The sequence below is a fragment of the Anomaloglossus baeobatrachus genome, chromosome 8 (assembly GCF_048569485.1).
Source record: "Anomaloglossus baeobatrachus isolate aAnoBae1 chromosome 8, aAnoBae1.hap1, whole genome shotgun sequence".
Lineage (NCBI taxonomy): Eukaryota > Metazoa > Chordata > Amphibia > Anura > Aromobatidae > Anomaloglossus > Anomaloglossus baeobatrachus.
In genome coordinates, this window is record NC_134360.1 from 192,846,200 (window position 1) to 192,861,240 (window position 15,041).

A 15,041-nucleotide genomic window follows, 5' to 3' on the forward strand; every position below is an offset into this window, starting at 1 on the left:
CCAAGGCACAGGCTTTCTATGCTGCTTGCACCGCTTGTGAGGCTGTTCTACCGGCAGGTTCCACTGACCCCCATTGTGTGCAGTGTTCGGCCCCTGTGCCCCCTGCTCGGCCGGGGCCTCTGCTGGAGGTGTCCCAGAGAGATCCACCTGTGAATACTGTCCAGGTGACGGGGACAGAGTTTGCAATTTTTGCGGATAGATTATCTGTGACTATGTCTCAGATTCTAGAAACTTTGCAGTCTAGACCAGTAACTCAGACCATGGGCACTGTTGATTCATTGCTCCCTGGTCCCCCTCAGTTGGAACAGCTCCGGGCTCCGGGGGTGTCCCATGCATCCCAGGGTGATGGCTCTGACACGGACGACAGTCCCAGACAGCCTAAGCGAGCTCGCTATGAGCGGCCCTCTACATCATCTCACTGGTCAGGGTCTCAGCAGGAGGATTCTCTGTGTGATGAGCCGGAGGTAGCTGATCAGGATTCTAATCCTGAGACCGCTCTCAATATGGATACTCCTGATGGTGATGCCATAGTGAACGATCTTATCGCGTCCATCAATAAAATGTTGGATATTTCTCCCCCAGCTCCTCCAGTGGAGGAGTCAGCTTCACAGCAGGAGAAATTCCATTTCAGGTATCCCAAGCGTAAATTAAGTACCTTTCTGGACCATTCTGACTTTAGAGAGTCAGTCCAGAAACACCACGCTTATCCAGATAAGCGTTTCTCCAAACGGCTTAAGGATACACGTTATCCCTTTCCTCCTGACGTGGTCAAGAGCTGGACCCAGTGTCCCAAGGTGGATCCCCCTATCTCCAGGCTTGCGGCTAGATCCATAGTTGCAGTGGAGGATGGGGCTGCACTTAAAGATGCCACTGACAGACAGATGGAGCTCTGGTTGAAATCCATCTATGAAGCTATCGGCGCGTCGTTTGCTCCTGCATTCGCAGCCGTATGGGCACTCCAAGCTATTTCAGCTGGTCTTACACAGATTGACACGGTCACCCGTACATCTGTTCCGCAGGTGGCATCCTTAACCTCTCAAATGTCTGCATTTGCGTCTTACGCGATTAATGCGGTTCTGGACTCTACGAGCCGTACGGCAGTGGCATCCGCCAACTCCGTGGTTTTACGCAGAGCCTTGTGGTTAAGGGAATGGAAAGCAGATTCTGCTTCCAAAAAATGTTTAACCAGTTTGCCATTTTCTGGTGACCGGCTGTTTGGTGAGCGTTTGGATGAAATCATTAAACAGTCCAAGGGTAAGGATTCATCCTTACCTCAGCCCAGACAAAACAAACCCCAACAGAGGAGGGGACAGTCGGGGTTTCGGTCCTTTCGAGGCTCGGGCAGGTCCCAATTCTCCTCGTCCAAAAGGACTCAAAAGGATCAGAGGAGTTCAGATTCTTGGCGGGCTCAGTCACGCCCAAAAAAGACAGCCGGAAGACCCGCTACCAAGGCGGCTTCCTCATGACTTCCGGCCTCCTCCCTCCGCATCCTCGGTCGGTGGCAGGCTCTCCCGCTTTGGCGACATTTGGCTGCCACAGGTCCAAGACCGTTGGGTGCGAGACATTCTGTCTCACGGGTACAGGATAGAGTTCAGTTCTCGTCCTCCAACTCGATTCTTCAGAACGTCTCCGCCTCCCGACCGAGCCGATGCTCTTCTGCAGGCGGTGTGCACTCTAAAGGCGGAAGGAGTGGTGATCCCTGTTCCTCTTCAAGAGCAAGGTCACGGATTTTACTCCAATTTGTTTGTGGTACCAAAAAAGGACGGGTCTTTCCGTCCCGTTCTGGACCTAAAACTTCTCAACAACCACGTGAGAACCAGACGGTTCCGGATGGAATCCCTCCGATCCGTCATCGCCGCAATGTCTCAAGGAGATTTTCTAGCATCAATAGACATCAAGGATGCTTATCTCCACGTACCGATTGCTCCAGAGCATCAGCGTTTTCTACGCTTCGTTATAGGAGACGAACACCTTCAGTTCGTAGCCCTGCCTTTTGGCCTGGCGACAGCCCCACGGGTCTTCACCAAAGTCATGGCAGCTGTAGTTGCAGTCCTGCACTCTCAGGGACACTCCGTGATCCCTTACTTAGACGATCTGCTGGTCAAGGCGCCTTCTCAAGAGGCATGCCAACACAGCCTGAACGTGGCGCTGGAGACCCTCCAGGGTTTCGGGTGGATCATCAACTTTTCCAAGTCAAATCTAACCCCGACCCAGTCGATAACTTATCTTGGCATGGAGTTTCATACTCTCTCAGCGATAGTGAAGCTTCCGCTTGTCAAACAGCGTTCACTACAGACAGGGGTGCAATCTCTCCTTCAAGGCCAGTCACACCCCTTGAGACGCCTCATGCACTTCCTAGGGAAGATGGTTGCAGCAATAGAGGCAGTCCCTTTCGCGCAGTTTCATCTGCGTCCACTACAATGGGACATTCTCCGCCAATGGGACGGGAGGTCGAAGTCCCTCGACAACAACGCCTCTCTCTCTCAGGCGGCCAAGGATTCTCTTCGATGGTGGCTGCTTCCCACCTCATTGTCGAAAGGGAAATCCTTCCTACCCCCATCCTGGGCGGTGGTGACGACAGATGCGAGTCTGTCAGGGTGGGGAGCAGTCTTTCTCCACCACAGGGCTCAAGGTACGTGGACTCAGCAAGAGTCCACCCTTCAGATCAACGTTCTGGAGATCAGAGCAGTGTATCTTGCCCTACAAGCCTTCCAGCAGTGGCTGGAAGGCAAGCAGATCCGTATTCAGTCGGACAACTCCACAGCGGTGGCATACATCAACCACCAAGGAGGAACTAGCAGTCGGCAAGCCTTCCAGGAAGTCCGGCGGATTCTGACGTGGGTGGAAGACACGGCTTCCACCATATCCGCAGTTCACATCCCAGGCGTGGACAACTGGGAAGCAGACTTCCTCAGTCGCCAGGGTATGGACGCAGGGGAATGGTCTCTTCACCCGGACGTGTTTCAGGAGATCTGTCGCCGCTGGGGGATGCCGGACGTCGACCTAATGGCGTCTCGGCACAACAACAAGGTCCCAGTTTTCATGGCACGGTCTCACGATCACCGAGCTCTGGCGGCAGACGCCTTAGTTCAAGATTGGTCGCAGTTCCGGCTTCCTTATGTGTTTCCACCTCTGGCTCTGTTGCCCAGAGTGCTGCGCAAGATCAGGTCCGACTGCCGCCGCGCCATCCTCGTCGCTCCAGACTGGCCAAGGAGGTCGTGGTACCCGGATCTGTGGCACCTCGCGGTAGGCCAACCGTGGGCACTACCAGACCGACCAGACTTGCTGTCTCAAGGGCCGTTTTTCTATCAGAATTCTGCGGCCCTGAACCTGACTGTGTGGCCATTGAGTCCTGGATCCTAGCGGGTTCAGGATTGTCTCAAGAGGTCATTGCCACCATGAGACAGGCCAGAAAACCTACCTCCGCCAAGATATACCACAGGACGTGGAAAATATTCTTGTCTTGGTGCTCTGCTCAGGGAGTCTCTCCCTGGCCATTTGGATTGCCTACTTTTCTTTCCTTCCTGCAATCCGGGTTGGAAAAAGGTTTGTCGCTCAGCTCCCTCAAGGGGCAAGTCTCAGCGCTATCTGTATTTTTTCAGAAGCGCCTAGCACGACTTCCTCAGGTACGCACGTTCCTGCAAGGGGTCTGTCATATCGTCCCTCCTTACAAGCGGCCGTTAGAGCCCTGGGATCTGAACAGGGTTCTACTTGTTCTTCAGAAGCCGCCTTTCGAGCCTATGAGGGATGTTTCCCTTTCTCGCCTTTCACAGAAAGTGGCCTTTCTAGTAGCGGTCACGTCTCTCCGGAGAGTGTCCGAGCTAGCAGCGCTGTCATGCAAATCTCCCTTCCTGGTGATTCACCAGGACAAGGTGGTTCTGCGCCCGATTCCGGAGTTTCTCCCTAAAGTGGTATCCCCGTTTCATCTTAATCAGGATATCTCCTTGCCTTCCTTGTGTCCTCATCCAGTTCATCAATGTGAAAAGGATTTGCATTTGTTGGATCTCGTGAGAGCGCTCAGGATCTACATTTCCCGCACGGCGCCCCTGCGCCGCTCGGATGCACTCTTTGTCCTTGTCGCTGGTCAGCGCAAAGGGTCGCAAGCTTCCAAATCCACCCTGGCTCGGTGGATCAAGGAACCAATTCTTGAAGTCTACCGTTCTGCTGGGCTTCCGGTTCCCTCAGGGCTGAAGGCCCATTCTACCAGAGCCGTGGGTGCGTCCTGGGCATTACGGCACCAGGCTACGGCTCAGCAGGTGTGCCAGGCGGCTACCTGGTCGAGTCTGCACACTTTTACCAAACACTATCAAGTGCATACCTACGCTTCGGCGGACGCCAGCCTAGGTAGACAAGTCCTTCAGGCGGCGACTGCCCACCTTGTAGGGTAGGGCTGTTTTTACGGTCCTATCACGAGGGGTTATTATACCCACCCAGGGACTGCTTTTGGACGTCCCAATTGTCTGGGTCTCCCAATGGAGCGCCAAAGAAGAAGGGAATTTTGTTTACTTACCGTAAATTCCTTTTCTTCTAGCTCCAATTGGGAGACCCAGCACCCGCCCTGTTTGCTTAGGGATTTTTTGTTTTTTCGGGTACACATGTTGTTCATGTTGAATGGTTTCGGTTCTCCGATGTTCCTTCGGATTGAATTTGTTCTTAAACCAGTTATTGGCTTTCCTCCTTCTTGCTTTGGCACTAAAACTGAGGAGACCGTGATCCCACGGGGGGTGTATAGGCAGAAGGGGAGGGGCCTTACACTTTTAAGTGTAATGCTTTGTGTGGCCTCCGGAGGCAGTAGCTATACACCCAATTGTCTGGGTCTCCCAATTGGAGCTAGAAGAAAAGGAATTTACGGTAAGTAAACAAAATTCCCTTCTTTTTCCATAGTAAAAATGCAGCATGTGAACAAGACTTAAGGGTCCGTGCCCACAATCAGTACTAGCAGCATTTTGTACGCAGCATGTTTTCACGAAGTCCAAAATGCTGCATTGTACAGTATAAGCACAGTGGATGGGATTTATAGAAATCTCCTGCCCTGTGATTCCTTTTCCACCAAGTAAACTGACATGCAGCTCAGCTTTCTGAGCCGCAGTGTGTCAATTTATGCTTGCGGAGATGCAAGTGCTCTCAGCGGAGAGAAGACGGTGAAAGTTCGCAGCGCCCCGAAGCCTGATCGTGGGCACAGACCTCTGCGTAACAGCCCCAACAACTAGTTCTACCACATTTAACCACAACCATTGCTTCCGACGTGTGTGAAGAACTTCCTTGCAGTTTTTCACTTTTCTTCTTAAAGGCGACTCCAGGCAAATGTGTAGCCATAATCTTATTTGGTTACAGTTAACAGCACTGTATTAAGTATGTAAAATTCATTCATTTATTTGATTTGTTTTATCTTCCCAGTGTCAAACCAGCAGATATGACCGTCATCTTGCATTTCATATATGGAGGCGTAATGGACCTTCCAAAAAACATTGATGCTGGGTAAAACTGTTTTTGCTATTTTGGACTATTTGTTCTGTAATGAGCATGAATTAGAGAGCATTTAGCATAAAACATTATGGCATGAAAGCCCCTCTAACCACTAAAATATGCAGGAAATGCTGGATCTGGATTATCTTATTTTAGCAGACTTATCAGCAAGGAATTAGGTTTGAGAGAGAAAATTTATATTTTTCACCTTTTTTATATATCAAGCATGAACATTGCTGTAACTGGGATGACCTAAGAGATTACTTTCTAATCAAGAAATGTCAGTCATAGTGACAAGGCACAAGATTTCTAAGTCCCCATTCACATGTCTGTTTTAATAAACCCATTATGGTCTATGCGCAGGTTCAAGAGTGCATTTTCTTTTTTGCACACACATTGTCCCAAAAATAACCAACAAAAAACGGTGAGCCATTTCTGTTATGCGAGTGCTGTCAACATCTCTGTGAACGGTAGTTAACACAGGATCCACCATTTGGGATTTCCTCCACTGATGTCGGCAACTGATTTCAACGTGGAAGCGGCGCAGCACATGACATCACTGCCATGCGCACCCACTTATACTGACATCACCTGCTGGGATATTTGCTGCTTTCTATGCCCAGGATTATGGGCATGGGAAGCAGGGAATATTCATTCTCTTTAATAGCTGACACACTTAATCCCTCCAGTCACTGCAGGAAGCTGGCGGCTGAGAGATCACGTGTGACTGCTATTAAATAAAATGCATATTCATGACTTCCCACGCACATAAGCTTGCCGACCTCTCGGCTCCAGCTTGAGTGCCGAGAGGGGGCAGGATTATGGGTTTGGGGAGCAGTGAATATGCATTTTCTTAAACAGTGGGCACACATGTTCTCCCCAGTGCTGTGGATCCTGCCACCAATTTCCCCCACAATAACAGCCACAGCTGGTTACTTTCTGCCGATAAAATGCACCCCCCCACTTCCCTCGAAAAATTTTTGGGGAAAAAGTGCATTTTATAGATTCAAAAATAGTCATATATTTTCAAACATTTACACAAAACTATATGAAGAGTTTTTATTGCAGATGTTGACTTCATTTATCACAATGCAAAATTGTCTTGCACCATGGTGATGACAGTCCTCATACAATTTGTTTTCTTTCTCTTGTAGTCAGATTCTCTCGGTTGCTGACATGTATGGGTTAGAAGGGCTTCGTGAAGTCGCTATTTACACTCTGAAAAGAGATTACTGTAAATTTTTCCTTAAGGTACGGCATCTACAATCTATTTTGACTTGTGATTTTTTTTATTGCCTGTTATTGTAAGATATTGGTAAATAATTTATTGTTAAGTTATTATTGGAGAGTCCTTCATAAAGTACATAAAACTCGCTTAAAAACATTGAGAACCTTTAGGATGATGGCCCAAAGTGAAACGTTAACCTAAAATCTTTTATGTTTTAAACCATAAACATGTAAGCGATAATTATGGTTCTGTTTGTGTATTTTATATAAAAAGACAACATTGGGTGTCCATGAATTACGCTGTACGTAGAACAGATTCCTATAGCTGAATGATGGTATAACACATACCACTCTATTCAACTTTGTTTAAAGCGCCACTCCAGTACTTTAATTTTAAGCCCCTGGTCTTAAGGGGGCTTTACACGCAGCAATATCACTAGCGATATTGCTGGTGAAAGCACCTGCCCCTGTCGTTTGTGCGTCACTGGCAAATCGCGGCCCATGGCGCACAATATCGTTAGGAGCCGTCACACGGACTTGCCTGCCTACCGACGTCGCTGTGGCCGGCGAACCGCCTTCTTTCTAAGTGGGCGGTTTGTGCGGCGTCACAGCGGCATCATTAAGCGGCCGCCCTATAGAAGTGGAGGGGCGGAGATGAGCGGGCCGAACATCCCGTCCACCTCCTTCCTTCCTTCCTTCCTTCCTTCCTTTTTTCCTCATTGCCGGGGGCCGCAGGTAAGCTGTAGTTCGTCGTTCCCGAGGTGTCACACGTAGCGATGTGTGCTGCCGCAGGAATGACTAACAATCTGCGTCCTCAACAATCAACGATTTTTTTGAAAATAAACGACAAGTCAACGATGGACTATTTGGTGAGTATTTCTTCATCGTTCCTTATGGGAGACCCAGACCATGGGTGTATAGCTACTGCCTCCGGAGGACACACAAAGTACTACACTAAAAAGTGTAGCTCCTCCCTCCGAGCATATACACCCCCTGGAAGACCATATCCAGCCAGTTTAATGCTTTGTGTTTCAGGAGGTCACACACACATGCATTCTCATCTGATTTTTGATTTTTGATTTTTCATTTCAAAGAATTGGAAGAAAAGCGGGTCCAAGCTGGACTCCCGGCATGTCCCTTCTCACCCCACTGTGTCGGCGGTGCTGTTAAGGTTGATTTTACAAGGCTGGAGCCTTACATGTCGCGCTCCTTCACCATCCCTCGGGCTCTGGCTTGAAGTGGGAGCCATCACGGTTCTCACTGCTTTGCAGGAGACCGGTCTCCATCTGCAGCCCCTTGAGGTCCCTGCCTGGACGGAGCGCTCACCCCTCAGGGACCTGGCCCTGCGTCTCATAAGCTAAGTATTGAGTTGTTATTCAGGGGTCCCTTGTACATTTATTGGGGGTAGAGTGAGTTTTTTTTTTTTAACTTGTATGTGGTTTCCGGCCGGTTCTCTGTTTTTTTTTCCTGAGAACCGCGCCGAGGGTGCCTGCTTGTCGGCCGCATGTAAAAAATTTAGGCCCCGGCTTCGGCCTACTTTCGGTTTCTCTGCCCCTGCATGTCAGTCATGCAGGGGAGCAGTGCGGCGCCGCCCACCGGCCTTTCAGCACAGAGGAGGACACTCCTCTCTGAGGAGATGTTTCCCTCCCCTGTATCTCTCCTTAGCCCTCCGGTTCCCGCTCTTGGACCTAGCCCCACCCCTCCTCCTCTCTCCGGCGCCATTTTCTCAGCGTTCACATGCTGATCGGCGCTGGCTGCAGCAGCTCTGCAAACTGTCTGGGGGTCCAAGCTGTGGAACCGGAGGGCACACAAAACGGTCTGGTAAGCCACAACCTCTGGTTGTGGACTTTTTTATACACTCTCTGGGGGTAATTCTGAAGGAGTGTGTTTCTTACTGTAGAGCCTCCACCTCAGCAGCATGTCTCACACTAGGAGCAAGGCTGCAAAGCTATACGCACTGCATGTAAGCTCATACTGCCTGAACCGAGCACATATCCACATTGTGATGCCTGCTCTAACATGGTGGTGCCTCAGCCTGGAGTCTCCCCAGGGGTCCCTCCGGCTGCTCCAGCCCCGGTGGCTGAACCCCCGGCTTGGGTAGCATCGTTTTCTAATGCTATCTCCCAGTCCTTTGCCGACTCTATGGGACAGCTATCCCGGACTCTGCTGACCATGCATCAGCCCCCTTCTCAGGGCGCCTCTGCTGCTCCGACTCGCTCTGCAGTGCTCACAGAGGATTTTTCCTCTGTTCCCAGACCCCGTCCTCCTAAACGGAGACGTAGGGACTCTTCTCCTTCCTCTGATTCACGAGCTGAATCGCAGGGCGAGGAGGATGCCTTTACTGTGGGCTCGGACGCTACCTCTATGTACCCCATTGATCTAACCGAAGGTGATGCGGATGTTAGTGAGTTAATTGCGTCCATTAATTCCGTACTGAACCTCAATCCACCAGTGTCAGAGGAACAAGCCTCTCTGGTAGAAAAGCACCAGTTTACCTCACCTAAGAGAGCAAGGAGTATGTTTTTTTTAACCACTCCAGTTTTCAGGCCACTGTGACCAAACCCAGGGCCTGTCCTGACAAACGCTTTCCAAAGCGTAGTTCTGATTACCGTTTTCCCTTTCCACCAGAGGTGGTCAAGGAGTGGGCTCATTCACCTAAGGTAGACCCTCCGGTGTCTAGAATCTCAGCCCGGACAGTTGTATCAGTGGCTGACGGCACCTCACTTAAGGATTCCACTGACCGCCAGGTTGACCTGCTGGCCAAATCTGTATATGAGGCGGCAGGGGCCTCGTTCCCGCCGTCTTTTGCAGCAGTGTGGGCTCTCAAGGCCATCTCTGCTTCTCTGGAGGAGATGCATTCCCTCACCAGGGACTCTATGCCTGAACTGGTTGCCTTAACTTCCCAGGCTTCAGCCTTTTCATCCTACGCCATGTCTGCCATGCTGGAGGCTTCTCACCGCACTGCGGTGGCTTCGGCTAATTCCCTCGCTATACGCAGGATCTTGTGGCTTCGAGAGTGGAAAGCAGACGCTTCTTCCAAGAAGTACCTTGCTGGGCTCCCTTTTGCTGGGTCCCGGCTGTTCGGTGAACAACTGGATGAAATTATTAAGGAAGCTACTGGCGGGAAGAGTACTTCCTTGCCACAAACTAAAACCAGGAAACCTGTCCAGGGCAGGAACCAGTCGAGGTTTCGTTCCTTTCGTTCCTCTAACTGGTCATCCTCTAAGCCCTCAGCCTCGTCCACTAACTCAGCCAAGGATCGAAAAACCAGCTGGCGCACGAAGCCGCGTCCCCAGAAGAACGCAGGAGCCGCTGCCACTAAGGCAGCCTCCTCTTGACTATCTGTCCGCGCCAGCAACGTCCTTAGTCGGTGGCAGGCTCTCCCACTTTGGCGACGTGTGGTTTCAACACGTCTCCGATCAGTGGGTGCGGGATATCATCTCCCACGGCTACAGGATAGAATTCTCTTCCAGCCCGCCAAACAGATTTTGTCTGTCCACTCCCCCCTGCTCCAAGGCCGCCGCCTTCTCTCAGGCCGTGGCGTCCCTGCAGGCCAACGGAGTAATTGTACCGGTTCCCGCCCGGGAACGGTTCAGAGGTTTCTACTCAAATCTCTTCCTAGTCCCCAAAAAGGACGGTTCCTTCCGGCCCATCCTGGATCTTAAGCTTCTCAACAAGCATGTTCAGGTGCGGCACTTTCGCATGGAATCTCTGCGATCAGTCATTGCCTCAATGACCCAGGGAGATTTTCTTGCATCCATCGACATCAGAGATGCCTATTTGCATGTGCCAATTGCAGTTTCACACCAGCGTTGGCTACGTTTTGCAATCGGAGAGGAACATTTCCAATTTGTGGCTCTCCCCTTCGGGTTAGCCACGGCCCCTCGAGTATTCACCAAGGTCATGGCAGCAGTGGTTGCGGTTCTGCACCTCCAGGGGTTGGCAGTGATTCCTTACCTGGACGACCTTCTAGTCAAGGCCTCATCCAGTGCAGACTGTCAGCGGAGTGTCTCGCTCACTCTCGCCACGCTTGTTCAATTCGGGTGGCTTGTCAATCTGCCCAAGTCCACTCTGACCCCGACACAGAAACTTACGTATCTAGGGATGCAATTCGAGACTCTGCCGGCACTTGTGAAGCTGCCCTTAGTCAAACAGCAGTCCCTCCATCTGGCGGTGCGCTCTCTGTTGAGGCCCCGCCGTCATTCCATCAGGCACCTCATGCAGGTGCTGGGTCAGATGGTGGCGTCAATGGAAGCGGTTCCCTTTGCCCAGTTCCATCTGCGTCCTCTGCAGCTGGACATTCTCCGCTGTTGGGACAAGCGGACCTCTTCCTTACACAGGCTAGAGGCTCTGTCGCCACAGACCAGGAGCTCTCTTCAGTGGTCGCTTCAGCCCCTCTCTCTGTCTCAGGGACGCTCCTTCCTGATCCCGTCCTGGGTGATTCTCACCACGGATGCCAGTCTATCCGGCTGGGGAGCAGTATTTCTCCACCACCGAGCACAGGGCACTTGGACTCCGTCCGAATCAGCCCTCTTGATCAATGTGCTGGAAATCAGAGCTGTGCTCCTAGCTCTCGTAGCCTTTCACCACCTGTTGGCGGGCAAGCACATTAGAGTCCAGTCAGACAACGCAACAGCAGTTGCCTACATCAATCACCAGGGCGGGACTCGCAGCCGCCTGGCAATGTTGGAGGTTCAACGTATCCTTCAGTGGACGGAGGACTCCAGGTCCACCATATCCGCAGTCCACATCCCAGGCGTAGAAAACTGGGAGGCAGATTATCTCAGCCGTCAAACCGTGGACAGCGGCGAGTGGGCTCTGCATCCGGCAGTGTTCCGGTCAATCTGCCGCAAGTGGGGCACTCCGGAAGTGGACCTAATGGCATCCCGGCACAACAACAAGGTCCCGGTTTACGTGGCTCGCTCCCACGATCCTCAGGCCTTGGCAGCGGACGCGCTGGTTCAGGATTGGTCCCAGTTCCGTCTGGCTTACGTGTTTCCCCCTCTAGCTCTCTTGCCCAGAGTCCTGCGCAAGATCAGGATGGAGGGCCGTCGGGTCATAATCATTGCTCCAGACTGGCCCAGACGAGCTTGGTACCCAGACCTGCTCCGTCTGTCCGTAGAGGTGCCGTGGCATCTCCCGGACCGCCCAGACCTTCTCTCACAAGGTCCGTTTTTCCGCCAGAATTCTGCGGCTCTCAGATTGACGGCGTTGCTCTTGAGTCCTGGATCCTGACGGCTTTCGGCATTCCTTCTGAAGTCATCTCCACTATGACTCAGGCTCGGAAGTCTTCCTCGGCCAAGATTTACCACAGGACTTGGAGGATTTTCCTGTCCTGGTGTCGCTCTTCCGGCCATGCTCCTTGGCCTTTTTCCTTGCCGACCATCCTGTCTTTTTTACAGTCCGGTCTGCAGCTAGGACTATCTCTCAATTCCCTCAAGGGACAGGTCTCCGCTCTGTCAGTGTTGTTCCAGCGGCGTATCGCCCGACTGGCCCAGGTGCGCACCTTCATGCAGGGCGCATCTCACATCATTCCTCCATACCGGCGGCCTTTGGATCCCTGGGACCTTAATCTGGTCCTCACGGCCTTACAGAAACCCCCCTTTGAACCTCTTAGGGAGGTTCCTTTGTTTCGCCTCTCACAGAAAGTGGTCTTTCTGGTGGCCATAACTTCTCTCAGGAGAGTTTCTGATTTGGCTGCGCTCTCTTCGGAGTCACCCTTTCTGGTTTTTCACCAACACAAGGTGGTTCTCCGTCCGACTCCGGACTTTCTCCCTAAGGTGGTGTCTCCTTTCCACCTTAACCAGGACATTTCATTGCCTTCCCTTTGTCCGGCCCCTGTGCATCGCTTTGAGAAAGCGTTGCATACTTTAGATTTGGTGCGGGCGCTCCGGATCTATGTGTCACGCACCGCTGCTCTCAGGCGGTGCACCTCTCTTTTTGTGCTGACCACAGGTCAGCGCAAGGGTCTCTCGGCTTCTAAACCGACTCTAGCTCGTTGGATTAGGTCGGCCATCTCCGATGCCTACCAATGTACTCAGGTGCCTCCCCCGCCGGGGAGTAGGGCGCACTCGACCAGAGCTGTCGGTGCCTCTTGGGCTTTCAGGCACCAGGCTACGGCTCAGCAAGTCTGTCAGGCTGCCACTTGGTCTAGTCTGCACACCTTTTCGAAGCACTATCAAGTGCATGCTCATGCTTCGGCAGATGCAAGCTTGGGCAGACGCATCCTTCAGGCGGCTGTCGCCCATTTGTGAAGTTAGGTTTTGCCTACTTCGCAGTTTCTGTTATTACCCACCCATGGACTGCTTTGAGACGTCCCATGGTCTGGGTCTCCCATAAGGAACGATGAAGAAAAAGAGAATTTTGTTTACTTACCGTAAATTCTTTTTCTTATAGTTCCGATATGGGAGACCCAGCTCCCTCCCTGTTGCCTGTTGGCAGTTCTTGTTCCGTGTGTTTTCACCGGCTGTTGTTGTAGACAGAGGTTCCGGTTGTTCCGGGTTTTACTCTATCTCTACTTGTGGGTGGATGTCCTCCTTCAGCTTTTGGACTAAACTGGCTGGATATGGTCTTCCAGGGGGTGTATATGCTCGGAGGGAGGAGCTACACTTTTTAGTGTAGTACTTTGTGTGTCCTCCGGAGGCAGTAGCTATACACCCATGGTCTGGGTCTCCCATATCGGAACTATAAGAAAAAGAATTTACGGTAAGTAAACAAAATTCTCTTTTTTCCATCGTTAATGGCCGCTCGTCGGTGTCACACGCAACGACGTCGCTAACGATGCGGGATGTGCGTCACGGAATCCTTGACCACGGCGATATATCGTTAAATACGTCATTGCATGTAACTGGGCCTTTTATACTACCCCCTCCCCCCCCCACCCTTGGTAGCTTCATCTTTTTTTCTGCATCACTCTGGTCTCTCAACGCCATCTTGTGCCTGTAACATCTGACTGGCCGGGTGTCAGAAGTTGCATCACAAGTGCTCAATGCAAATCTATGAGAGCCAGAATGAGATCAAAACAAGGCTCTCATAGAGCTATATTGAGCGAGTACGAATAGTCAACTACTCGCTCAACTCTAGTGATAACACTAGGTCACTTCAAATTTTAAAATGTGTTCTGATTGTATCTGCTACTATAGAGAATGAAAGCATCCTTTACTTGTGGCTGCTGAAATTTTGGCCAACTATAAACCACAAGATACATGTACTGTATATACATTATTTGAGAAGTGGTTTAGTTTTCTATTTCTACTGTCTGTGACAGTGTGTTGGTTACATAAAGCACCGGATGGTCTTCATTACACACTTGCCTGCCTCCTCCTGGAGGTCTGCTGCAGAGCTCAAGTTGGATCAGATTGCTGATCTATATGATGGGATAATACTCACTGACAATGGGAGCAAATGGAGATATGAAAAGAAATGTATATAATACAGCGCAAGAGAGAGACTGCTCAGACAGAGGGTACTGACATGACAGGGTATAATTTGATCTGCTGTGCTGTCAGTTAACTAAAAGCTGCCATCACCTGAGCTGCTCGGAGCTATTAACAATAGCCGCATGTGTCACTGCAACATGATTTCTGCTACCAGATATTATAACTTCAAGAGCGAGTCTATTAAGATAATAATGAACTAAACCTTCACTTTGAGAGCATTCGAGAACACTTGTATGGGGTTTTCAACACTTCTACTAGTTTTTCTGAATATAAAACATTACAAGCGACGAGCAAACTTTTTGGTGCTCATAACGAGCATTTTGATGCTCAGCACTCATTTACTGAGTATAATAGAAGTCAATGGGGTACTAGAGTATTTTTCCAAAAAATGCTAGTTACCCATTGACTTCCATTATACTTGGTAAACGAGTATCAAATTGCTTGTTCCGAGCACCGAACAGTTCGCTCATCACTAAACATTACATAATGCGCCACCGCTTTCTAATCAAGGAACAGAAAAACCTGACACGTGCAATGGAGCATTACGTGGAGCCCATTGAAATCAATGCACTCCCCGAGTAATGCGATGATGATTTAATTATTCATTTATATAGCGCTATTAATTCCACAGAGCTTTACATACATCATATAGGTTGAGTCCTGCAGCGAGGAGGTGCTGTTTGTACCTGATGTCTTACCATTGCCAAGACTGGGGGGGGTGGTAGCCTCCAATATTTGTAGTTTAGTACTGAACATAACTAGAAGAGAACAAGCACTGTGTGATGGCTCTCCATGTAACGCCTGTAATTGGCTCTCCAGCCCTCGGCTGTCTTTGTCAGCTGTGTGTCGGCAGTAACATTTTTAGAAGTGCTGTGTAGGAACAGATGTCTGTAGCGTTGCTGCGTCATC

At 50.7% G+C, this 15,041-nt stretch overlaps 1 protein-coding gene across 1 annotated transcript in view; it reads left to right on the top strand.

Moving 5' to 3' along the window:
* BTBD8 (BTB domain containing 8) overlaps window positions 1-15,041 on the top strand; it is a 138,133-nt gene that overhangs the window by 45,435 nt on the left and 77,657 nt on the right. The window contains 2 exon segments of the mRNA XM_075322323.1: window positions 5,398-5,478; window positions 6,621-6,717. Coding sequence (XP_075178438.1) covers window positions 5,398-5,478; window positions 6,621-6,717 — 178 coding nt within the window.